Here is a 26,072-nt window from a genome sequence, read left to right on the forward strand (position 1 = left end):
ACCTGATGCAGGAGGGGCAAGGCCGAGATGTCTTCCTCCTGAGGATTTATAGGCTCAACTGGCAAGAAAACCAGATAAAAAGCAGCTGCTCAGGCTCCTGGTTTCATTTCTCATGGTCTGGCTTTAATGACATACGTGGGGCAATTTATGGGGCTGCCCTGCCCAGGTGGCAGTTCTCTTCCACTGAGCGACCAGCAGCCCCTAGCCTGGGCGAGTCTGACCGGGGATGATGGCTGCTCCTGCTTGGAATGGGATGCTGTGCTGGAGCCAAGCTCTGAAAGGGAGTCTGTCACTATCTGGAAGCATGAAGCCCAGCACGGAGAAATCTTCTGGCTGCCCCCATGTGAGCTGTATGCTCACTCACAATCTGTGTGAGAACAGACATAGACCTGCTCCCATTGCAACCACCAGCAGCTTTGCCACTGATTTCTGTGGGAGCAGGAGCAGGCCCAGGCCCTGTGTGAGGCTGGGGCCCGATGTTCCAGAGAGCCCAGCGCTGGGCTCCTGCCAACCCAGCCCTGAGCCCTGCTGAAGCACTGCTGATCCACCAGACCTGGCCAGTGGAGGCGCTCTGGGAGAGGGCCTGCAGCTCTCTCCCCATCACTGTGGGGATGCAAGCAGGCTGGATAACTACCACCCCTCTGCCTTGGGCATTGTTTCTCCGTGGTCCTCAGTCCCCAGCTTTGCAACCTGGTCCAAGCCAGGAGCTCAGGCTGCGTTCACAGACTCAAATCTGCCCTGGGCTGCCCGTTCCTACCCATTTGCTCGCACTCGACTGACACTCATACCTGGGCCCAGCTGCTAAGACCTCCCCAGGCACCCGGCCTTGCCTTTCACTGCGGACACTGATAATTGCATCTGCAGCCCCGACAGCTGCTGGGGCCTCTTCGGATCCTGCTTCATGCACTTCAGCACAGAGTGAGTTTGATGGGCAGTGAGTGCCACTCAATCAGTGCTTTGCAGCTGGATTCCTGGGCGTGCCTGCCTGAGGTGCACCCATCAGGAGATGCCAGGCAACTGGAAAGGTTGGGCTAGTGTGCAGAACATGGTAAAAAGTTCTCTGTGCTGCAAGGGTACAAAGGACATTGCCTTAGCAAAGTGGACCATGAGGGAGTTGTGGCAACAGCTTAAGGAGATTAATGCAAATACCAGTGGCACATGGAGTTACAGGAGGGATGTTCCTCCCGAAAGCTTCCTGTGGATGCTAATCCAAGGGCCCCTGCTTTTCTCTCTGATTAAGGTCATTTGTCTGGAACGTGCCTCTCCTCACATCCCCATCTAGCAGTTCTTCCTTTCAGGGGCATACGATCATCTCGGAAGAGCCTGGGATCCCTGCTTGGCCTGCCCAGGATGGATCGCACCATACTACAAATCTTAGAGCTTGGCTTGGAAATTACAAATCTGTGGGATGATGATGTGAATCAGTGCCTCTCCCGTTGGCTCTGAAACAAAATCAGGACATAGTGTAGGGTCCAAAACAACCCCCCTTCCTGGTGGTTAGTCACTAGTAAAAAACTGAATCGTACCATAAACCTCAGCTCAGACCTTCTCCGAGGCCTAGCTGCTCCTGAAGATCCTCCCTTTGGACTGCCCAGCCCACACCCTAGATCCTCTCTCTTTAATGTGCTACTCCCAAATCTCCTCTTGTCACCTCCCCTTACATCAGGGAATCAGCAGACTGCACTTAACCCTTGCCCAGCACCTGCCACTAGGGTGGGGCCTCATGCAAACACCACCAGCTTGGTACACACCCTGTTATCATTCATTATGATTTATGTCGATTGCTGATGCATTCTGTAAAAAGTGTTATGTACAAAGAGGACTCCGTCCTGGACTGTCAGAGACTCAATGCATCCCCAACTGCCCCTCCACCCTGCCAGCTGGAGGGACTCCCTCCCTGCCTACATTATTGTCTCTCCATGCCTGTCTCCTCCCACACTCAGCTTTCTCGCTCCCACCAGCTTCCCTCTTCTCGGTGATGGTTTCGCTGTACGAATAATACCGTCTTATTTTGCTGTGAGGCCGTGACCCATGGTAAACTGTATGAGCTGCCTCTTTATTTTAGTAAGCAATTCTCCACTCCCTGCCCCAGGAGTCAGTTTGGACTTTTCCCCTCTCTAGGGTGAGTAACTTTAACCCCTTCACTGCTGCAGGTCAGGTCGCTGGCTCCCAGCAGGGAGTTTCCAGCTTAGTTGAAGTGGGACAGGGCTGGAGGATTAATTGGCAGTCCAGGCAGTTTGGAATGCTGCACAGTTAGCAAACATCTGTAAGTGGCTTATGCAGGAGGTCAGACTAGATGATCTAATGGTCGTTATACTCTCTGAAGCTACAAGGCCGATGGCATGGCAGCCCAAGGGGAAAGAGAAGGGGCTTGTGAATACAGCACTAGACTGGCGTGGGCAGAGCTGGGTTCAGCTCCTGGCTCTGGTGCAGCCTCCTGTGACACTGGCCCAGGCCCTTAGGCTGCAACTTTCAACCCTCTATGCACATCCTAGTCTTAATCTGGACTGTCCTTGATCTCCCAGATGTAGAATGGCAGCCATCACATTTACTTTCTCTTACCCTCTGTCTTGTGTATTCAAACTGTGAGCTCCTGGGGCAGGGTCTCTCTCGCTGTGTGTACATACAGCACTGAGCACTCTGGGGCCCTGAGCTCAGCTACAGCCTAGTGCCACCGTTGTAATGCAAATACGACACCTGAGGGCCTTGGCTATCCTGGTGAAAGCAGATCCTGCCAGGAGCCTGCAGAGCGTTCCAGGGCCTGGGGTTAAGCCACTGTCGCCCCTCCCCGGCTCTGCCCGGGGGCAGTGCCCCCAGCAGTGGGGGACAGATGACTGGGAGTTGCACTCTAGCAGGATGGTGCTGAATGGGCTGCCCCCCTTCCAGCCCCAACTGTTGGTCAGTCAGTTTGCGTGTGTGAGGCCAGGCGTGATATATTACAGCACTCCCCTAGCCCGGTCGGTTTGGACTGAGCTGTCCATATCCATTTGCAGAGCGGCTGCTGGGCATGCTGCTCCCGTGTGTGATTGCTTGAGAGAGCCTCATTTGTCTGTGTCTGGTAGCTGTCAGTAAAGACAGGGCCATTCTGAGGGAGGGGCGGGGGGGGGGAGGAAGCGCTGGCACTGTGGGAAATGAGAGGGAAGGAAGCACCTGACCCTGGTGGAACTGGGCAGTGGAAAGCTCTAAGGCCCAGTTAGAATGAGAATGTGGGTGGGGCTGTTGCTGAGACATTCCTGCTCCCCCTCACAGACTGACACTACTGTCCTACTGGGTGAGGACTGCACAATGGAGACAAGATGGGCTCTCACCGGCTGGAGAAGCACAGAGCTGCCACCCTGTAACCATGTGTGGGGAGGGTCCTGGTAGATAAACTCTGAATTGGTAGGTAGCCGAGCCACGAGGGCTTAGCTCAGGTTCCCGGTGAGGATGTCTTCAGAGCTACGGGGAGTGTCTGGGCCAGATTTTCAGCGGGTGTAAATGGGTGGCGCTTCATTGGCTTTGATGGTTATACTGATTTACACCATCCAGGGGGCCTGTGCCACATCCAGCATTGTAGGGATGGGCCAGCTCCTGTAGCCATGACAAGGCCTCAGTGCACATGCAGCCACTGGACCTGCTGATAGCGTGACTGCCGAGTGCTTACCTGGCCCTGAAGGGTCTGTTGCACCCTGCCCACCATGGGGGCTCTAGCCAGTTGGGGGGCAGCACACCTATGCTCTCAGGCCTCTTCTGTCCTGGGGCTCGGCTCCCCTGGTGCCATGGGCTTTGCCTGTCTGTGCACCCACAGCCAGACTGGGGGTGAAGGTGGCTTCAGTGAGGCACCCACAGCCAGACACCGGATCAAGTGCTCCCTCTCTCTCGAGAGGCCGGGGGATTGAATTGAGCCCCTGCCCTGTCAGCTTGTATAACAGGGTTAGGGGAGCCCAGCTCAGGCCCTGCGGCTTGGTTCAGCACCACTGACCGCCACCCCCAGGAAGGGCCTAGCAGCCAGAGACGAACTGCAGGAGCCCAGGGCAGTGCACCAGCGCTCGCCCGGAATCCCTCAGCGGAACACTGTGAGGAAGGCTCCAGCTGCAACCAATCAGAGGCTGAATTTTCCTTGTACCCTTTAAGTCAGCTTTGGGATATAAGACAGCTGGGGGAGGAAGGGGAGCTTAAGCCTGAACGAACACCTAATGGGAGGAGATGAACGAGGACAGATGATTATTCTCTGAGAAAGATTTGGAGCCCCTCCTCCAGCCCATGGGTGACCTGCCTGTAGCTGAGTTGCCCGCAGGCATGGATGGGGTGGGCTCAGAGACACGTTAGGGAACTTGGGAGTACTTGACTCTGGTTTCAGGGCCGTTTGCTGCTCCACTCCTATGAAGTTAACAAAATGAGGGTGAGCGGCTTCCTGAGCAGTGAGCGTCTCCCACCACCACAGCACCCAGCCACCACCACTGGGCGTGAGGAAAAGAACAGGCAAGGCCAAGGGGTGAGGGTTTCCCTGTCTCCTGTGTCGGACTGAGCCTGTCGCTTGTGAGGGGCTCAGAGCAGGGGGAGCAGATGAGGATACTGGCTGTGGGTGCTGCAGGTTGCTTCCTGAGAGACTGGACCTTCTCCAAGGCTCCGTGCTGGCTCCCTTGCAGTTTGTATCCGATGGAATCCCTCCCTTCCATCAGGAGAGTTGGCCTGGTGCCTGTGACCTTTACAGACAAGGGAACCTGGCCTTTCCTTAGGAGAGGCTGACGTCAAGTGTTACTGACGTTCCAGTAACAGTGAGAGGCCCTAGCCATGTGGGCCAGGTCCTGCAGAGAGCTGGGGTGAGACCGTCTCTGCCTCCCCTCTTGCCATCAGCGTGATCTCTGTGCCCTCAGTGCAGACCTGGTGGTGCAGATGAGAGGACCGTGTCGCGCTCTTGCTCTCTGTTGTTGGACTTCTCTGAGCAGAGCAGAAGGGGGTGGGGGGGGGGCAGCTTTAAGGCTGAAGGCAGATGCTGGGGAGATTAGGCTGTCCACAGCTGCTTGTTCTGTTTAGTCACATGAAGCTGCTTCACCTCCCACTACCTCCGGTAAAAGGTAGTGCTGAACGTTGGCCTGGCTGGGTCAGCAGTTCCGGGGGGGTGCACCTTTCCAACATGGGGAGGGAGGGGCTGAGCCAGGCCTCAGCCAAACAACCTCCAGGGCATGGGCACAGGTTGGCTGAGGACTGGGATATAGGCACGTCCCTTCTCTATTAGGGGGTCTGAAAACCAACTAGGCAGGGACCCATTTCTTTTCCAAATTCAAGCCAGTTCTGTGGAAGAAGTAGCACTGAATGGAGGGGCCTGATGCTGCATCTCTTGAGACGGTGTCATCAGGGAATCCTGGCTGGCTGGTAGCTCAAGGCAGGCTATCTGCCTGTTCTGTCTGACTTTATTAGGTCACATGGGGTGAAGCTTGTCTGCTGCTCCCTCCCCCAGCCCCCAAGCAGGGATGCCCAGTGCAGGAAGCAGATGTGCACTGATTTCCAAGAGCAAAGATGAGAGCTTGTCCTCTCCTACAGGGATTGGGGTTTCTCGCTCTCAGCTAATGGCTTGCAGGCTGAGAATGCTAATGAACCAATTACCTCACTCTTAAGGTCCGAGCGATCCGTTCTTGAGCAGAACAGGCTGCCAGCTGATCCAGAACCTGGCCTGTAACAGAGGCGTTTGGGGGAGAGAAAAGTAGGGCCCCCTTTCCCTCCCCTGACAATGTAGGGTGCAATGTGTAGCATATATAAATGGCAGTGCTGAGCATCTCTTATCCAGTGTGGGCTCTGTGCTACCCGAGGAGCAGGCATTGGCCAAGGCCAGCTGAGGTGCTCATTGTGGGCAGCTTCTCCTAATACGATTACTAACACTTGGAACAAACATAACAATTTCCCCTCTCCCTATGTTGGATGCACATTAGCCACATAAGCATCATGGCTCCCCAGGAGATGGGTAACCCATTTTACAGATAGGGAAATTGAGGCAGAGAGCAGGGCGGGGACTTGCCCAAACTTCTTTTCGCCCCAGGTTCCAAGTGCCATGGGTGCTGCCGTTGCTTTGGCTGCAGCGTGGGCCCAGCTCTGTAGAGCATTTGTGGTCAGTGTTTGTGACGAAGTGGGACTGTTCTTAATGTTTCCTCTGAATATTGTGGGGGTGCCTCAGTTTCCCCTAGGCAGTTCTTAAGTATCTAGGGGGTGGGGTAAGGGGGTATGATCATTGCAGAGCCCTAGAGGGCAGGTGTGTGCAGGGGTCTGGACACAGAGAATGGCTGACACCCTGTCTCCTGGCAACTGATGGCCTGGGCCCTTCCCCCCTGCAAGGTGAGAGCTAAAGGGTTGGAGAACAAAGGAATCCGGTGCCCTCCTGGCCGGGAAAGGGACAAAGCCCAGAGGAGGAGGGGCTGGAGAGAGTCAGTTTGGGTCTGGCTGGGGACATGGAGTGAAGTGCAGACGGGGTTGTGTGGCTCACTGCCCCTCAAAATGGACCCGGCTGAGGGGTCCTGTTCTCTGCACCTACAAGCTCTGTGTTAAGACCATGTTCCTGTCATCTAATAAACCTCTGTATTACTGGCTGGCTGAGAGTCCCGTCTGACTGTGGAGTTGGGGGGCAGGACCCTCTGGCTTCCCCAGGACCCCGCCTGGGCAGACTGGCTGTGGGAAGCGCACGGAGGGGCAGAGGAGGCTGAATGCTCCGAGGTCAGACCCAGGAAGGTGGAAGCCGGGTGAGCTGTGTGTCCTGCAGACAGGCTGCTCCCAGAAAGGAGACTTCCCCAGAGTCCTGCCTGGCTTTGTAGGGAGCAGGTCCAGAGCATCGCCAGGGACTCCGTGACAGTGTTATTCTGGCAGGCTGCCAACGTTGCCTGAGGAACGCAAGTGAGAAAAGGATCATGGTGAATTTTTAAAGAGTTTATAACTCTGCCTAAGCTGAATGGAGTTGCCTGGCCCTAGCAAAAGGCAGGGCACCAGTGTCAAGGCTTTGTCCCTGCCGAAGTTCAAAGGCCTGCTGCAAACAATGAAGATGTTACAGCTTCTCAAAGAAAAGGACATAAGAATCTTTTATGATGGAAAGTGTTAGGCAAGCTAACTACAGGGAAAGCTGGCAACGGCCCCCAGAACAGTGGACAAGGACCATCGCTGTCTGCTCAGGCTTCTGGCAGTTAATGTTAGAGCCTGCCTCAATAGCACTCCTGTAAGGATGTGGCTTGGTGGTGAGCTGGCTGAGGCTAGGGGTGCTGTGGGGATAGTACCCCCAGCCTCCTGCATAGGGGAAGGCCTCTTTTCATTTCCAGCACCCTGCTGATGAGCAAGGTGTCAGAACCCAGAGCAATAGACTCAATGCAGACCATGTTCCAAGCACCAGTACAATGCCATGCCCCCAAGGAAAGGCAGGGGGTGTAAATGAGACAGACCGAGAGGGCCCTTCCCCACTGCTCAGGCTCTTTGGAACGATAAAGACAGCACGTATGGCTGGGGTCCAACTGTGCACTCCAGCCTTTGTCACTGTGGGTTTTAACTCTGCTCTGACGATAGCGGATATTAACTGGTAGGCTGGTTGGGAGCACTTGCTGGAGGTTGGGCTGGGAGTCGCATCCCTGCTATTAGCAAAAGGAGAACTTTCCTTAAGCATGGCTCTTTTCTTTGGTTTGTGGCCAGGCATGGGGAAGGGAAACTGAATCCTCTCCCATTTTCTACCTCTTTGTGTCATTAATTAGTACTCTCTGGGCAACCGCAAATGGATTTCTCACCCTGCTGCTGCAGGATGCATCAGGAGTCGGCATGTATATAAACGGGGGGGGGCTGCATTGTAGTCACATGGTCAACATCACTGTTAGTGGCCCCACATTGCACCTCCGTCTTCCATGACCTGTAGATGAGAACATAAGGAGGAGATTTTCAAAGGTGCACGTGGGGGAGAGCTGGGTGCCGAATTGTCCTTTGTGCCTTTGAACCCCATCCTGCTTTGCCTCCCCCAGCAGACTAAGCGAGAGAGCTAACCAGGAACTGGGGAGCAGATTCAGCCGTGCACTCGTGTTTAAAATTAAGCATCTGCTGGAGGGTTTTGCAGAACTGGGAGTGCTTAAAGCAGCAGGTGCATTCTCTGCGGCCTGGCCCAATGCACAGCTGCACCAGCGCAGGCTCCGCAGCTGTGGAGCTGAACCCTGCTTGAAACCAGGGTAACTGGCACCTACCAAATCAAGCTCATGGCAGTTATCTCTGCACGGAGGGCTTGTATGGGTGTGGCCACAGACAGCTGAAATCAGGACTGATCCCCACAGCACACAGAACCGCCCTATTCTGCTCCCCTTGACTTTAACCAAGCAGGATCCAGCCCCTCAGCACGTGAATTGTCTGCTCTAAAGATGGTGCCTGTGGAGCAAGCGTCACTTCTTCCTCACAGGCTCAGCCCGCCGCATGTTGTGCAGAAGGCGAGCAGGCGTGTGGCAGGGCTGGCTTTCGGAAAGGGCTTGGCTGTGACTGATTTAGGTGTAAAACACTCTGAAGGTCAGAGCCCCCGGAGCTGGCTCCCGGCTGCCCAGAAGGAACTGCCTGTGCCCTGGCAGAGCTGGAGGGCAGTGTGCAGGAAGCTCTGAAGGAGGCAGACACCCTGGCTGGGGTGTACAACAGCTGTTGTTGTCCTGAAAGTCCCAGCTTTATGCAGACGCATGCACTGCAATGTCGGCTTGAAAGGATGTGCCCAGCTGCCCATGCCAATGGCCCCTCCTCCCTGAGAGTGAAGTCAAGGGCCGAAGCAGAGCCTCAGATCAGGCTCCTCTCAGCAGCCCTGCCCCGAGCACTAAGGAAAAGTCATCCCTTGATGAGCCCTGTAGGAGCCAGGTGTGCGCTCCTGTGACACTCTGCAGCGTGCTTGAATCCCCAGCTATAAGAGGGCACGTGGGAAGTGGCAGCAAACGCCAGAGCGGGTGCCCGGGATGCTGCCCCAACTGGAACTTCTCCCACACCAATGGTTGCAGGCCCATGCTTCTTAACAGAGGCATGAGCGTCTTGGTTTCTTCCTTCCCTGTTCTCCAGCTGCATTGTTGTTTCCTAGCCACTGTGGCAAGTGCGCTCGCGCCTTTCCCTACTGGCAATCCTGGGGAAGCCTATTTGGATATTACTGGATTTTGGATGTGGTTTCCATGGAAACCCTAGTAGCGACGGTGCACTCCTAGCCTGCATGCTGGAGAGAACTTTACAAAGGCAAAAGCTTTAAAAAACCACACACACAACCCCTTTTCGCTTCCCTGCTGGTGGGGTAAGATTACAACCAACAAACATGAAATCACCCCACCCACCCCAGGAGGCAAACAGCTTTTGGGCTATTTCCTTTGCTGTTTGTCATACTCTTCACAGGGAGGAATGGACTGTCAGCTGCTACCACCTCGAGCAGCGTCCTGACAGTTTGTAGCATTTTTATGAACAATTGCTTACACAAAGCAGCTACAAGCTGCGGAGCTTTCCAAAGAGACCAGGGCAGAGAGGCCAAGTAGCTGACTGAGTCAGCCTGTGGGTTTGTTCGCCCAAGACGGATGCTCACACCCAGCCCCAGGCAGAGCTGCTCAGAGCAGCTTGCTGTCCCTGGCTGGGCAAGTGGGGAAATGAGACTGGGGTCCTGGCCACATGGGAGCCAGTATCTTCCGGGATCTGCTCAAGGGAATACATTGGCCAGGAGGCCTGAGATCTGGTCTTGGAGCTGCCTGCTGCAGGACCCAGGACAGTCTCTTCCGTGCTCCCCTCTGACCCTGTGTCTTTCTTTAGACTGCACGTTTTGGGGGCTCTAATTACTTATGTGGCTGGTGAGAGTGGGGTAAAGGAGGGACAACCCTACCAGGCCCCTGAGCTCAGCACCCCCCCTCCCCCTTCCCCACAGTGATGGAACATCTGTGTAACTAAAGTGAAAGGGGAGGGGGTGATGCGTCAGCGAACATGACGACTCCAGTTTGAGTCTCTGGCAAGCCTAGCTCTCCAAGCTAGAGAGCCGTTTGTCCAACGGTGCCTGGCGTGCCCGTCCCTCCCACTGAGCTGCTAGGAATCACAAACCAGGGATGGAAAAGCCCGAGGAGTTCCCATCCCCTTCCCCCCTGCCCTGCGCCCTGTGCCGGTTTGTTCTCTAGTGTGTTCTCCAGTCTCGGGGTCAGTGGTTGGAGGAGACTCCTGCTTGGTTGTCCTGTGACTGAGCCCAGAGCCATCGCTTTGTGCTGCTGCTGTCCTTGCTCTGTCAGTCTGGGAACCCCTTCGATGCTGTCCTCTGAGACCCAGCGAGCAGGGTCTGCCCTGGCAGCGAGCAGCCAGCCTGGCTGTCATGCCTAGGACTCCTAGCCTCAGCGTCTTTTCAAAGCTCTGCTGAGCCAGGCTGTGACGGGGGTAGAGCTGGGCTTTACTTAGCAAAAAGGAGCTGAAGAAGTGGTTTGAGTGTAAGCTCTGTGGAGTGGAAACCAAGTCTCCCTCTGCGTGTCTTATGGAGTTGAGTGATGGTCAGTGCTTAATGAATACAATAATGCACTGCCCCATCAGAGCCCCACATAGGCAGCGTTGGGACCCAGGATTCTCAACCCCCATGGGAGCAAGAGCTATGCAGATAAACAAGGGTTTCAGGCTCCAGCCCTGGTGCGTTCCAGTGTGGTGTCCCCAGTGCAGCCAGCCTGACCTTCAAAGCCAAGGAGACCCTGCTTCCTTAGCCAGTCCTTCCTCGCTGCTTGGCTGAACCTGCTGTTGCCATGGGAACCTGATGGGATCTTTCCTCACAGCAGGGTGCCTGGGTGTTGCAGTTGAAAAGCTGGCTGCCCCATTGTATTGCTCTGATTTTGCCTTCCATCAGCAGTTGGGAGCAAGGGGGCCTTTAAGGGCCATTCAGTCATGTTAATTGACAGTGCAATGCTCAGCATGGAAGCTGGGGGCTGGGCCATTCTAAGGCAAAGCGTGAGCAACAAATGAATTGGGAGGGGAGGCAGCTGAGAGCAAAGGGGGCTGGAGAAGGCCCCACCGCACTAAGGCAGTTCAGGCAGTTCCTTGGCTGACGCAGAGCACTGGGGTGGCCTGAGCTCTGCAGCCCTGGGTCCCCTGCAGGCTCTGCTGTGCACTCTAGAGAGGCACCATGGGCTAGATAAGGCATGAGGCTGGGAGCCAGGAGACCTGGCTTCTGTTCCTGGCTCTGCCATTGTCCTGCTGGGTGGCCCTGTGCAAGTCACCTGCCCTCCCTGGGATTCTGTTTCCCCTCCTGCCCGTGCTCTGTTTAGACAGCAAGCTCATCAACGCAGGGGGTGGCTCTTGCTACGCCCAGCGTCTGGCACAAGAGGCTGGGGGAGAAGGGCCCTGAGAGTGGTGAGGCAGGCCCTGCACTCCGGGTACAGCGCTCTGTCCCTGCGTTCGCAAGCCAAAGGTGCAGGACGCAGACCACAATCTCCATTTCTTTCTGGTTCGGCCCCTGCTAATCCCCAGAGCTTTTATCTGGTGGTTCCTGCTGCAGCATCCACTAGGACTGCTGGGTTTGGGTGGTGCCTGTGGCTACTCAAGTCCCATCATGACACATGCACAGAGGGGCTGCCCCTCTTCAAATGGGGCCAGCTGAAAAGCTGCATGAGCCACTCCCTTGCACCAAAGCAGCCCAGCAGGTGGCCATCACCTGTGCCCAGTCCAAGGTCTGCCAGACAGTAGCCACCTCAAGGCAGCCTGCAACTGTCTGGCCCTGGCATGCAGCTCACCTAACTGCCTTGGGGCTGGTGGCCCCCTCTCCATGCGGCTGTCTTGCACCGGCTCTCGCTGCGCCTGGCCTCCCTTGTTCTAAGGCAGTACGGCTGGCAGTGCTAGAGCTAGGGCTGCTCTGCACTCAGCTGGCTTGTGCTGTGGGGTTGAGCCCCTGTGCTAGTGTAGACAGGCCTTTCTACCACCCTGGTGTGGAGCCTCCCCGCTCTGTTTGTTTGTTTAGTTTTTAAAGCAGCTGGAGAACCCTCCGCCCCTAGCAGTGTGCCTGTGTGAACCGGTGGTAGACAGAGAAATTCAGGGATGAGAGCTGGAGAGGGAAAGCTTTTCCCCAGAGTGTTCTGTCCTGGTATAAATAACCTCACCTAAGCCGGTTCCAGTCCGTGGGCTCCCCAGGAGAAACCGGACCTTGAACTTGCTCTGGAGTTTATAAACACTCTCCCATGCTGGAGTCCAGCAATTCAGCCGGTTCCCTGCTGACCCTCCTTCCAGCCTGCTTTATTGACTGCAGTGACCCTGCTGCTGAGCTGTGCTCGCAGGCTGCTCAGCCGGGTCCGGCACACGTGTGGCTGCCCACCCAACTGCTGCTCCAATCAGGCAGGGCTAAGTGAGCACAAGTTACCTCCACGCACCACAGGTGCCCAAGGATGACTATGAAAAGCTATGGGCCTGATCTTGCCCGTCTGTGCTGCTATGACTTACACGATTCCCGCGGCACTGCCTGCCTGAGTAAGCATTAGCAGGAGGTTGGTGTCAGTGGTAGGATTAGAACCTGAGTCCTGGGGCTTCCTGGGGGCAGCTGCTACAAGTCAAGCCAAGAAAGCCTCTGTGCCTAAATGGGGCAGCTCGGGCATGGGACACAGTGTCAGGACACCTGGGTCCTGTTTCGCCGCTGGGCAAACTGCCTCCCCTCTGTTTCCCCATCCCGCTCTTTGGACTGTGAATGCTTTGGGGCAGGGCCCAGAGCTCACATTGGGATTCTGGACCCTGTACCGTAGCCAGTATGAATTCCCTCACGTTCTGCCTGCGGTCTCCATTCCCTGGGGCTGGGCCCTGCAGGGTAGCCCATGGGAAGGAAGGCAGCGTGTCGCTAACCGGGTGCTCTCTCTAATCACGTGCCTTCCATCCTGCTAGCTCTTCGTGATCGACAATGGCGCTGATGACTGGCGGATAGCAATGACTTATGAGCGCATCCTTTACATCAGCCTGGAGATGCTGGTTTGTGCCATACACCCCATCCCTGGGGAGTACAAATTTTTCTGGACAGCACGTCTGGCCTTCTCCTACACACCCTCGAGGGCAGAGGCTGATGTGGACATCATCCTCTCCATCCCCATGTTCCTCCGCCTGTACCTGATTGCCCGGGTCATGCTGCTGCACAGCAAGCTCTTCACTGACGCCTCATCACGCAGCATCGGGGCACTCAACAAAATCAACTTCAACACCCGCTTCGTCATGAAGACTCTCATGACCATCTGCCCCGGCACAGTGCTGCTGGTCTTCAGCATCTCCCTGTGGATCATTGCCGCCTGGACAGTCCGTGTCTGCGAGAGGTAAGCTGGGGGTGGGCTGGGGGGGTGTTGGATTAACGAGGCTTCTCCTTGGAGCAGTGAGTGGTGTGCATGCCCTCAGCACAGGGCATGAAGGGGAGGAGATGGTACTCTTCCCTTCTTCCCACAGGTGTTTACAGCCCTGGAGAGGGGCTCAGTGGCTTGGCAATTCTAAGGTTTCCCAGAGATGAAGGGCTGAATCAATGATGTGGGCTCCATACAGAGCTCTCCCTCCCTAAGGCAGGCACCCCTAGAGCCTCTGGGGTACATCTGCACTGCAAAAACAAAACCCAGGGGCAGCAAGTCGCAGGGCCTGTGTCAGCTGACTCGGGTTTTCACTACGGGGTAACGTTCCTGCTTGGGCTGGCACCCAGCAATGGGGGAGGGTCTCGGAGCCCGAGCGGGAAGGTCTCCACTGCTAAGTTCAGCCCCGTAGCATGAGCCTGAGTAAGCTGACCTGGGCTCTGGGACTCACTGCCGTGGGGTTCTCTTCGCCATGTAGATGTAGCGAGGGAGCAGGATGCAGGAGCCAAGGATTTTGTGTGTGAGCGTGCTTTGCGGGTGCCATGTGAGCAAACCCAGGGGATTTGGGTGTGGTGCTGTGAAAGGACAGCTAGCTGGCTATGCAACACCCCTGCCCGCCCTGGGATCGTGGGGTCCAGGAATACTTACCAGCTGGCCCAGCCCAGGCCAGGCCAGTGAAAATAAATCAATGGCTTCCTGAAAATGGGAACCCAGGTTTCTGTGGGCAGCGCCTTCCTAAAGTACCCAGCGGAGGGCTGCCTGGCCAGGCTTCGCTGCTGCTGTCCAGGGAGGCTGTGTGCATGCAGCCCTCTCCGTTCTCACCAGCAGCCCCATTCTGCTGTGCCAGGCTCCCCGGCAGTCCTTGGCAGGACGACAGACCCCACTCAACGGATCCTCCCAGTCAGGGTTTGACCAATGGACAGAGCCTATCCTCCAAGTCACACAAGTGTTACAAGGGGAGACTGGTCTCCAGTGTCCTAAACTGTATCTGGAGGAGCGGTGCGGGCAGCTGGGGTCATTCAGCTCACCAGCGAAGGCCGGGCTGGCTCAGATGGCTGGGCCCAGCCCTATTCTGCTGGGCACAGTCTCCTGTGGAATAGTGCAGGGGGAGCTGCTGGACACACAGAAGGTGCAAAATAACTTGCCAAGCCCCAAGGCCTGGGCTCTCGCTCTAGCTTCGCTGATAGCAACTGTCATGACAACACAGTTACACAGCAGCTCTGGGCGAGCGTCTCGCTGGGACTTGAGCTTGCTGTGGAGACGGCCCCGTACAAGGTGTGAATGTGGGGCAGCGAGTGCACTTCTAGCCTGGTGGGGATGCAGGGATACGTCTCCTTCCGGACTATTCATTTCACAACCCCGCCAGGCCACCCACAGGCACAGGGAGGTTACGGGGTCACAAATGCTCTCCGCGTTGTTCTGGGGCCAGAACAGAGACGTGGCTTGACAGCAGGATCATGTTAGTCATGACACGGGAAGGGGTACTGACAGCTGCTGGCATCTTGCAGGGCATGACTGGCATTTCCCCAGCCTCCCCCAGCATGGCAAAGATCTGTCCATGGAGGTTCCTAATTAAACCCTTCCAAGTGGGAATTAGCACTTGGGGCTGAGCTCAGCGGCTTTCCCGGAGCCTCAGTCTGACGGTGACAGGTTTGGAGAGGCAGGCTGTCCTCGGGGTGAGACAGACACCCACAGTGCCACAGCTTGCCAGGCAGCACTTAAGCACTGAGCACTTTGTGGGCACAGATGGGGGATCTAGCTGCTGATTTTCCCTTGACTCCATGCACATCAGCTGCCTCTGCTGGCGCCCTGCTCTCTATTTGCTGTCTCTTTGAACCCATTTCGTTCTTGCTGCCAATTCGTACCCCTCTGCTCCCCCGTTAGCACCCTCTCTGTCCAAGCAGTGACAAGGGGTGAGTCAGGGAGCAGAGGCTCTACCCTCGATCCAGCTCCCTTCAAGACTTTCACAATCTCATGCCCCTACACGTAGGGCAACTGAGGCAGGGCTGCCGCCTGAGGGCCCTCAGCAACTAAGGGAGCCCTAGGAAACTGACTGAGCGGTGGACAGAAGGGGGAAGGGAATAGGCAGATGAGCACAGCTGGGTGCATGGGACATGTTTGTAAGACGGTGGAGATAAAAATTCCTTGCAGGCATCTCTTTAAGACCAGCTGCGTGGCATTGACCGGGGAGGGGCAAAACTCGCTGGCATTGGCCCCGTCTGCCGTTCAGCTGAGAGGTCATTTCCCAGCCTCCCTCCATGGCCGAGGAGTCTCTGGCCTCTCATTACCTGAAAACCTTTTCTGGAAGTGGCCACCCACCTCTGCTGTATTATTACTGTGGCGCTAGGAGCTGGACAAACACAGAACAAAAAGACAGTCCCTGCCACAAGGAGCTCCCAACCCGCGTATAAGCCAAGAGACACCAGAGGGAGACAGCCAGGCAGACGGGAGCACAAGTGAACAGTGAGACAGTGCTGGTCAGCATGCCAGGCCGTGGGCTCTGCACCCCAGTAGCCGAACCATTGTCCAGATCTTTGTACGCATCACAGCAAAGGAGAGTTTGGCAGAGGGATTGGAAGGTGGGTGCAGAAGTGGCTCTGGGGGTGTCGTGAGGGGCAGCGCAGGAGAAAGTACACAGTGGCTTGTTTGAGAATGTAACAAGTGGGCACTGGAGGCTGGTGTTATGGGCCAATCAGAGGTGAGCTTCAAAAGCTCAGCTGTGAATAAGAGAGGATAGGAAGCTGGGGAGGGGTGGGGAAGGGCCTGGAAAGCAAAGACCAGCAGCTTACTTGGGGTGTGAGAGCAAAGTGACATGGAGAGAGGGACAGGCTGGGGAAACGATCTCTGCATGGCTCTCAGCAGGCCAGACTGCATTTGTCCAGGCCAGAGAGGCAGCTGCCCAGTAACCAAGATGATGGTGAGACCTACCTGTGTGGAGGGAGAGGCAATGGTTATGGGTTAGCTGCATTGCCAGGAGCCTGTCAGATCGGGACCCCGCAGCGCCAGGTGCTGGGCCAAACAATCCCACCTCAGGGAGAGAACAGGGAGGGGAGAGAGAAGAGCATGGAGTGCAGGGAGCACAGCACTGGCCGTGGGGGTACTGCGAGATACTCTGGCACTATGGTAGGGCGCCCGTGGAAATACCTGATGGATGGACAGACAGACAGGGAGGGGGAGGGGTAGGCCAGAGGCTCCAATGCTGGCAATCCTCAGCCTGTTGAGTCGGAGCGTGTGTGGCCCTGTCTCTGTCTCTGCGCTGCTGGGGGCCAGGGGCTGTTTGATGCAGAGCAGCGATAAAAGCACGGGGAAGCCAGAGTAGCTAATTGATCAGAAGGACTCTCAGTGGCCTCGTTTGCATGTTTGCCCTGCACCTGCCATTTGCCTAACAATACCGCTGGCTCTGGCTGGCCGGGCTGGAAGTGCTATTGGGAGCCTGGGGCCTGCTCCCTCCCCCCCCACCCCCAGATGAGCTTTTCCAGCCCACGTGGGCTGGGGAAATCATGGAGCGGGGGAGCAGCATAGTCTGTCTGCAGGGAGGAACTGGGCTGCCAATGAGGGGTGAGGAGATGCGCTCTGAGGACTCACAGGCCTCTGCGCTGACTCCCAGCTGCCTGCTCAAACCACCCCGGAGCTGCTTCTCTACCCTCTCCTCCCCCTCCCTTGGATCTTTGGGTCTCTCCCTCCCTTCTCTTTTCTCTAGACTTGTCTCTCTCTGCTTTGGGAAGCACCTGCTCACTGCCCAGCCTTCACCCTTGCAAGCTGGTCATTGCTCAGAGGAGCGGCACTGCCTGTTTGGGCAGCGGAGAGCCCCCTCCGCAGCATTCGCCTCTCTCTCGGTGGCTCAGTTCTGGTCCCATACATGGAGGCTGTCTCTCAAAATCCTCTCCTAACTCCCAGAGACACAGCCGGGGATGTAGCACCAGGACTAGCCCAGACCTGACGTAAGGAACCAGACTAAGCTCCCGGTGTGTAAGCACTCAAGGATATTCCCCACAGCTGGTCACCACCTGGCCAAGAGCTCTCCACTCCCTGTCCTGCTGTGCACCCCAGGGTAGGCAGACCGGTCCTCGTGTATCCCTCCCAAGCTCGCACTGCAAGGTCTAATCAGTGCTTGCTGGTGAAGCCTTAGATGAAAGACCCCACTGCTGGGCAAAGTACTGTCCCAGCTGGCTGCTCACCGCAGGCCAGTCCGCCACCAGAACCTAGTCATTCGTGCACTAGGGTACGGCCGTTCCAAAGGGCTGGTGCAGACAATGGCAGGTCCTTCCTGTCAGCGGTGCCATATCTGCTGTTCACCTCTTTGCCGTGCAGGCAGTTGGGGTCTCCCTGGGGGGAACTGGGCAGGAACGTGAGTGCTGCTCTCTCCTGGAGCCCCGCGGGAAGGGCGCTGGCAGCGCCACTTCGTTAGCTCAAAGCACCTGCCGAAGCTACTCAGTTCTCCAGCTTGCTGAGGGAGAGACAGGCAACACCTTCCAGCTGCACCTCTTCCGTGCCTCTTCCCTGGCTAGGCAGATTCCATCTTCCGCACGTTGTGCTTGGTAGCTCGGAGGATATTACAGCCAAGAATGAAGCGAGCCATATCCAGCTCTGGCCTCCTCACTTCCAGCCAGTGTCAGTGTGGAGTCAGCAGATCAACACCTCGTGCTTTGCACTGCCATGCACAGACGATGCTGTCCTGCCCTACACAGACCCGCTTTGAGTTAGCCGCTGCTACTGCTATGCAAGGAAAGGATGGAGTTTCCTAGGGCAGATGGGCCTGCCCAGATTAACTTCACTGGCTGTACCCTGCGTCGCTGTCATCCCAGGGGGCGGGTGCACTGGGAAAGGGGAGCCTCAGTCTGGATTCCTGGAACCTGTGACAAACCGAACCCCTCTTAGAGTTGTGCTCATGCATATTGCTGGTAGAGCAGGAGCAGCTATGCCCGGAAATGGCTGTAAAACACCAGGAAACCATGTTTTGCCTTTAATCTGGTCTGTACAGACAGCACGCCAGGGTTTTCTCTGCCAGTGGGGGCCAGATATGAGCACAAACCTAGAGGAGTCATGGAGGACTCAATCCTTGGCCCTGGTGAAATCCCCTGTGTGCTGCTAGGGCCTAGCCTAGGGCCTGAGAACTCAGCTTGACCTTCGATGTCTTGTTGGAGTTAGCACTGAACAAAATGCTATCACATCACATCCTTGAAGTCTGAACCGAGCCACTATCAACCGAAGAATGTCTCCAAAGCCATGCCAAGTAATCCAGGCTGTCTGCTTTGCAGCACTGAATCAGCTCCCTGTGGGTTTGCTGCCACCGGAGATGCAAACCAAAAGCCCCAATAACCAGCTGCCTCATGCCAGGTTTCTGTTTTGGAGGGTCACCAGCCCCCAGGCTCAGCTGGGTTTAACAGGAGCAATCTGCTGGGGGAGTTTGAGCTTCAGACCGAAAGGAGTTATTGGCAAGTCAGAGGGGTGAAAATAGGGGGCTAATATTGATATTAGAGCTTTGTTTAGAGACCCCAATCAAGGAATGTCCCTCCACCCCTGTGCTGGGCACTGTGCTACAGACCTTGTGCTCTAGGTCATTAAAACTTTCTTGCAACCTGGACTTGTGCTTTTGCTCCCCAGGCAATGATAATTGTATTACGGTCGGGCCCATATTGTGCTAGGGTCTGTACGAACCATAGTGAGAGACGGACCCTAATTTAGAGTGTACAGCATGAACAGCCATGGTTCAGAGTCTGAGATCTTTAAGGCCAAAGGGGGTTGTTGTGATCTCCTGCAATTTCACCCTGTAATCATAGAATCATAGGACTGGAAGGGACCTTAAGAGGTCATCTAGTCTAGTCCCCTGCACTCATGGCAGGACTCCATGTTATCTAGACCATTCCTGACAGGTATTTGTCTAAGCTTCTCCTAATTCCTGCATCCAGGCCATAACTTCTGAGTGAGCTACAGCAGATCTTTTAGCAAGACAGTCAAACCTGACTGAAAGATTTCAAGTGACAGAGAATCCACCAGGTTCCTAAGAAAGGTGTTCCAATGGGTAATTTCCCTCCCCGTTAAAAACTCTCCCCTCAGTTCTAGTTTGAATTTGTCTGGCTTCAGCCACAGGATCACATTCTGCCTCGCTAGATTAAAGAGTAATAATTTACTAGCCTGTTTTTTCACCCCGTGTAGGTACTTTCAGACTATGGTCAAATCAACACTTAATCTTCTTTTGGTTATACTAAACAGATTGAGCTCCCTAAGTCTCTCACTATAAGGCGGTTTTTTCCAGGCCTGGAATTATTCTTGTAGCTCTTTATAAACCCCTTCCGATTTTTCAACATGCTTTTGGCAGTGTGGACACCAGAACTGCCCCCAGGATTGCAGGAATGGTCTCACCGATGCCCTGGACACGGTCCTGTCCCAGTTCAGTATTTGTTTCCACGTTGCTATCACAGTGACTTGCTCAGCCAGCAGTGCACTGCAAGCTCGGGTTCAGTTGGTTATCTGCCCTACGACTTTCCAGGACACAGTCCTCCAGCTCGGCAGTGCACCAGCGTCCCGAGGTGTACGTTGTTCACATAAGCCTGGCTTACCAAGTGATTCAGGTCACACTGTGGCATTGCCCCATCCTGATGGCTTGTGCGCGCTCCCTACGCGGAAAGGAAGGATTGTTCTCTCCATTTACAGACGGCGGCACAGAGGGATTACGTGATTTGCCCCAGATCTTGCAGGAACTGAACCCACAGCTCCTGACGCACAGGCTCATGCCTGAAGCAGCCCATCCTGCCATGGAGATGGTGAAATCAGCTGTACCTGGGCGGACCTGTGCCAGGGACTGCAGGGACCTTCGCTGGCCCTTTGAAGGACGGGCACTGACCCTCTTCTCTCCCTCTCAAGTGCCTTTCCCCCCCGCTGCCTGACCCCGCTGGCACTGCTATCTGTGCATGGGATCGCAGCGCCACTCAGGTTTGGCCTGGCCCCTCAGCTGCGTGGCCTCTGTGCTTCCACTGTCCCAGCCTGAGTAGGGGAATCCTCAGGATCTCTCCTGGGCCCTCGGGCAGGAGCTTATGGGAGACGGAGCCACCGAGAGCAAGAGACCGTTCACCACTTTCCAGGTGCCTGGACTAGGTGCCAGGTCACTACAGAGCACAATGACGGCCTGGTCTAGGTTGCTGGGGCTCGTTAAAGGGGAACTTGGATTGCTTGAAGTCCTATGGAAGAGTGCTGGTGCCACACCCACTGACTGGCCGAGCTTTTCTATGCTGCGGGGATGGGGATGGTTATCTGACGGTGCTATGACAGTGTGGTTTATGGGTTCTGCATTTGAGGGATTTAAATGGGCTGGCAAGGTCCCTGGGCCCTCCTGACTATGAGTTTCTGTCCCTTGTGGGATTGGGCTGGAAAATGAAATGTAAATAAATAAGCATTAATACGAAAAAATAGCCACTGTACAAGTTAGCGAGCGCCCTACTACACATCACAGCCATGGTAATGATCCATACCACGACAGCACCATCCTTGGCCAAGCAGCAACCACAAACGAATGCGCCCTTATGCCCCCACAGCTGGCCAAGGTCTGCGAGACACAGGGATTGTCCCACTGAGACCGGAATGCAGCCCTCTCTGGGGTGGCCCGCAGAATCCATCAAGAAGCAGCAATGCTACGTGACAGTTTAAGACAAGAAATACAGAATAACTTCTTAGCCAACTGAAAAGGCAGGTGTCAAAATGCAGTTAATGCGGATGGAATTGGGCCAGGGGACAAGCTGGCAGAGCAAGCAGCCCCCACCGACCTCCCTAACCCCCTGCACACATGGCTGGGCAGAGGGAGATAGAACACAGAATAGTGACTTGACCTTTTCTAGTGCTGCCCAGGCATAATGGCCAGGAGAGCCTGTGGCTTCGTTAGTACAGGGAATGTCTGCCAGTGCACAGCTCCACACAGAGAGAGCTTGAGTGTGGGGGGGTGGGGAACCGGATCCTCGTGTGCATCTGTCACCACTGCCTCGTGCTGGGATGGCTGCAGTTTGCTATACAGCAGGAGGTTGTGCCAGCAGACTCGCTCCTTTTCTTTTAGGACTAAACACGGGAGTCCAAGCTCTGTGACTCTTCCGTTCCTTGGCCTCTGCTGATTGGGGTGGTTTTGGAGCTGTGGGCACCTGTGACCTGGGGACCCCGACATTCATGGCACATGGGATGCTGTGTCCCTTGGTCACTTTCCCCCAGCTCCATTCTTCCTCTCTTTCCCCTCTGCATTTCACAGCCCTTTGCTCTCTGTTCTCTGCCTGGCTGCTGCTTCCCTTTTGTTCCCTGCTCGCTTCCTCTGCTGAGTCCTAACCCCCAGCATTGTCAGGGGTGGGTTGTGGTTTTTCAAAAGGCTTTGCGTTGCTTAGCAACTCATCAGTATGCTTTATACACTGCGCCTGCTCAGTGAGGTTGCTGGCTCCCCTACTAAGAGGGCCACATGTTTTGCCCCCATCAGAACAGAGCTCTGGTGTACAGAGCCTAGATGTTAGCACAGTTAACCCTCCCACTTCTTTACATTCCAGAAAGTTCACACCCATTAAAAGCTGCTTGGAGCCAGGTAGTCTGCAGCATAGCTCACCCAGCTACAGCTTGTTCCTCCCCATTTCCTGGGGTGGGGGGGCGGTTCTGGGGCTACAGGACTACCACGGGCCCCATACCTCAACCCATTCTGGCTTGTGGAAAAAGGCATCAGCACAGCTCCAGGGTCAGTTCCCAGTGACCAGCCACAGCTGGGTAGTTGCCACACACCGCTCAACAGAGCGTGAAGTGTGCCCTGTGAGCATGGCTGGGTGCTCTCCAGGTGGGCATTGCATTACCTTCATTCACCCACCTGCGACAGACCCAGCTGAGTTGTTTGGCTCCCTTGTCACCCTTGTCTGAGCTCAGCCTCCCCACGCCAACTCTGCTCTGTCACCACTGCCAGCCTCAACACCCCTGCGTTTGCCCACTTCTTCCTCCTGGTCACTCCCCTCCTCTCCTCTCCCATGACACCTACACAAACCAGTGAACTGGCTGTCACTCGCTCACTGTGGGCATTGCCTAGGAGGAGTAACATGCCTCCTTGCACTCAGATACTCCACTTCCAAACTGGGCTGAGAGGGCAGACGCGTGTGGGAGGCTGAGCTTCGAACACATGGAAGGAACACACGGTCCCAGAGGCTTGGTAGAGAATGGCCCTGCACTGGTGGAAAGCAAAGTCAAGGGACGTCGAGAGAAAGCCAAGCAGCCTGGGCAAGTTTGCTCCCAGCAGCAGCAGCATCATTTGGCTTTGCTCGTTCAGGGGAAGGCGGGTGGTGGAAATGAATGCTCTGGTCAGAGCAACTGCATCAGCCTTTGGTGTGAGCATGGTCCTGCAGCCGGCTCTCGCAGCTTTCACATGGCAGGGTGCGTGCCAGCTGTCCGGCTGGACAAGCATCATCTGCTCAAAAGTGCTTTTTGGGAAAAAAGAAAAAAACTTTGGTACGTTGGCCTGTCCCTAACCCTTTTCCTTCTGAACCCCAACAAATTGTTCTCATCAGCCAGGCTCCTCTGTTCACGTCCTGCTTGTGGCAGGCAGAGAACAGCTCCAAGCCCTTTATCAGAGGCACACAGCTGCCTGATGGAGGGGAAGTACTTTTTCAGGAGGAGGAAGATCCTGCTGGCTGGTTAGCAGAGAAAGACGTAACCCCCCAACTGAAAATCTGCCTGCGAGAGGGGGTGAGCACGTACAGCAGACGATGGTTTCAATGCATAGTGGAGAGCAAGGCTGGAGTAGCATTCTTGGTATTGGCAATTGCCTCAAACAGAGCTGAGATTCATGAGTCCACCTCCATCCCTCGCTGCAGTAACATCTTGCTATCCATGGCTACGTATGGAGTTGACCAGACGCCCTGCTCTGTGCTGGAGTGTAATACGGAGCAGTCAAGCTGCACAGGTATTGGGGAGAACTGCAACTGTCTTCGCTGAGTGTGGCACTCTGCTTGCTTCCTCCAGCCCAGGATTCCTTGAGTAGTCTGCTTACTGACTATTCCCTCTCACTCAGGTTAAGGGGTTTCCGGGCTTACGGCTCTGCTGTTGGCCATGCTGAGTCTAGAGGGTAGGACTGTGTGCTGGCGGATTTCTTTCCTGGGGTACAAGATCCTAACACCATCTTCTGTTTATATAGCATCTTTTATCCAGAAAGGTGGCAGAGCATTTTACAGATCGACTGGCCTTAGCTGGAAGTGGCTCGGGGAAAGAGCACCGCCTACTGAACTGACAACACTCCTTCTTGCAGCCCCTGGGTTTACCTTGGAGTCTCCTATGCGACAGCTGCACACTTGGCTTTTGTGATACTGCAAGATGAGTGCACCGCTGGCACAGCTGCACACTGGTCCCATGTAACTGGTTGTGCAGAGAAAGGGAGGTGAATAGATGGCACTGGGATCTCCTCACAGGGTATGGTTCAACGGTGACTTCTGTCTGCCCTTCTGCAAATGCAGCCCGGGAAGGCTAGGTCTTTCTGCGGCCCCTGAGTCTGTGCAGCGTTCCTGGACTGCCTCGTCGTTGGCAGACACTGTTTTTTTTCTAAAAGCTGTGCGCTAGCTCGAAGAGGAATGAAGTGTGGGAAGTCCTATGGCCTGTGTTACATGGGAGGTCAGACTACATGATCAGTGGTCCCTTCTGGCTTTGGAATCTATGCATCTGAGACATACTATGGCAAGAGAGAAGCTTGTTTTGATTCGAGCCGGGGCCTCTGGGACCTGCCTTTCTGACTTCCTATAACCTCTAGCTAGACACTGGCTCCCTAGATGTTTGCTTAAGAGTAAGTATCCCGTCTCCTTCTGGTTCCCAGAGAGTGCTGCTGTGCACTGGGTGGGAGCCTGTCTGTTTTTTTTCTAGTCTAGCATCCCCAGGTGGGTCACAACTGGCACAGTTGTCTTCACGTTGTGGTGGGAGACTGTCTTTAACTTTGATAAAGTTATGAAGCTGTTTTCAGCAACTCCCCTCAGCACAAGAGGCTTCCCACATCCTTTGGTTTCCCAGTCAGCCAAACTGCAGCATGTGACTTCCCAGATAGCTGGCTGGCCCAGTGGGAGTCAGCATTCTCAGAAGTGCTTTTCAGAACAGCTCCTATGGGACTGGAGAGAGGGACACTGAGCTGCAGGCAAGCTCAGGAAATGAGGCTTTATCAAATGAAGCCACCAGCATCATCTGAGACCATTGCCTCATCTCTCCCAGCATTCGGTACATGGAGGTTTTCCCACCTCCTTCTCCCAGAGACCCTGCACCTTGGTGATCTTTCCTCAAGGGAAGAGGGCTGAACACAGCTCCCCTCTGCTACAGCCTGTCAGTACCACTCTGCATCAGCCGGAGCCACCCAGATGATGCAAGGCGCTCCCTCCTCTGAGGGTGGAGCATGCGGCCTTCACAATACTCTGGAGACTTGCACTCAGAGCCCTGCATTGGGCTGCCTCAGTAGCACTGGGCAAGCCAATGACTTGTGGTCTCTTTCACCCCAGAACAGCTTTGTTACTGCAACTCGGAGTCTGTAACCCAGAGGGGAAGTCTGGTCTTCTCCAAAGCAGGCATTTTTTGCCTCTGATCCTCTACTTTAGGAGTAGGGGACTGCACTGACTAGCACTGTTATATACACCAGAAGCCTCTCATCCATATAGAAAACAAACAGCCCTGTTCCTAATTCGCATTTCAGTAGCGTTTTCCAGCTCTGATCCCAGAGCACTGCAGAGAAACATTAATCCCTGTGGGGGGCCAAATATCATTTTCCCCTTTTGTGGGAACTGAGGCCCAGTGTCTTCCCCAAGTGGCAGAGCCGGCAAAAGAAACCAGGAGTTGGGACCCCCAGTCTCCTGCTCTAATCACTAGATCATATTCTCCACCAAGAGCTGGGAACAGCAGCCAGGAGTCCTGTCTCCCAGTCCCCTGCTCTAACTACTAGACCTCTCTCTATGCTAATACTAGGGTGGGGAATGTGATATTAAACAGATTCTTGTCAACATTTTTTTATGCTTGCATATTTCATTAGACTCTCCAGATAAGGAGACTTGGGGAAATAAAAATAATAATAAAATAGTCCAGAGAGTTCTGAGTTGAGAAACTTGGACAAATTGATTTGGAGGAAATTGCCAAAAACTCCATCTGTTTTCCCTTAATGATTTCACAAGGAAGCTGAGAGAAACCCGCCCCGGAGAAGCAAACAGGCCTTGGCAGATCCAGCCACAGCACCCCATCAAGCATCTGATCCCCTCTTCTCCAAAGGGGCCTGGAAATAAACATCTTGAGCACAGCAAGCAGATGGAGAAGTCAAAGGAAACTATGGAGTCACAGCTGGGTCTTGAAGACAACAGGAGCTGTGGTTCTCATCACGTCTGGAAACCAGGCCATTCGGAACTGCATCACAAAGCTGGGTGCCTCTGAGAGGCTCTGTATACACCAGGTTGCTGCTGCTTGTTGGAAGTGGCTTCCAGTCTCGAGTACCATTGCACCTGTGCAGAAAGCAATCACGGTAACAGCACGTTGGGCTATGCCCTCTGCCACCCGCAGACCAATGCCAGTCTCCTCTTTAAAACACTCCACCCTGGAGTGCGTACATCTCAGCCACCTGCCCTCTGTTGGAGAGGTCTAGATTGTATTCCTCCACTAGGAGTTTGTCCGCACTGCTCAGACTGGCTGGAAGAGGGCAGCTGGTTCGAACACTCTTCTGGGGCAGAGCAGCGAGAGGCTGGGGGTGCCATCTGGCATGACAGTGCAAAGCCCCACAAGGTCAGCAGGCTAGGCCGCTCCTCACTAGTCAGAGCTTCTGGTTTTTTGAGCAGTTGGAACATAGGCCTGGAAGGGAGC

At 55.1% G+C, this 26,072-nt stretch overlaps 1 protein-coding gene and 1 long non-coding RNA gene across 4 annotated transcripts in view; one reads left to right on the forward strand and one right to left on the reverse strand.

Annotated features, from left to right (window-relative positions):
- Positions 1-26,072, forward strand: part of KCNN3 (potassium calcium-activated channel subfamily N member 3) — an 82,101-nt gene that overhangs the window by 26,606 nt on the left and 29,423 nt on the right. For 2 of the 3 annotated variants that reach the window (XM_073322900.2, XM_073322901.2), the window contains exon 3: positions 12,820-13,238. In XM_073322900.2, coding sequence (XP_073179001.1) covers positions 12,820-13,238 — 419 coding nt within the window. Of the gene's footprint in view, positions 1-12,318; positions 12,415-12,819; positions 13,239-26,072 lie in introns of those variants that run through there. The other variant, XM_073322902.2, reaches the window with a different exon arrangement.
- LOC140902638 (uncharacterized) overlaps positions 6,785-26,072 on the reverse strand; it is a 70,474-nt gene continuing 51,186 nt past the window's right edge. Inside the window, exons 3-4 of the long non-coding RNA XR_012156099.2 lie at positions 7,734-7,852; positions 6,785-6,848 (exon numbers count right to left, since the gene is read on the reverse strand). This is a non-coding gene — a long non-coding RNA (uncharacterized LOC140902638). The remainder of the gene's footprint in view (positions 6,849-7,733; positions 7,853-26,072) is intronic.

Source organism: Lepidochelys kempii, chromosome 24 (assembly GCF_965140285.1).
Source record: "Lepidochelys kempii isolate rLepKem1 chromosome 24, rLepKem1.hap1, whole genome shotgun sequence".
In the NCBI taxonomy this organism is placed as follows: Eukaryota; Metazoa; Chordata; order Testudines; family Cheloniidae; genus Lepidochelys; species Lepidochelys kempii.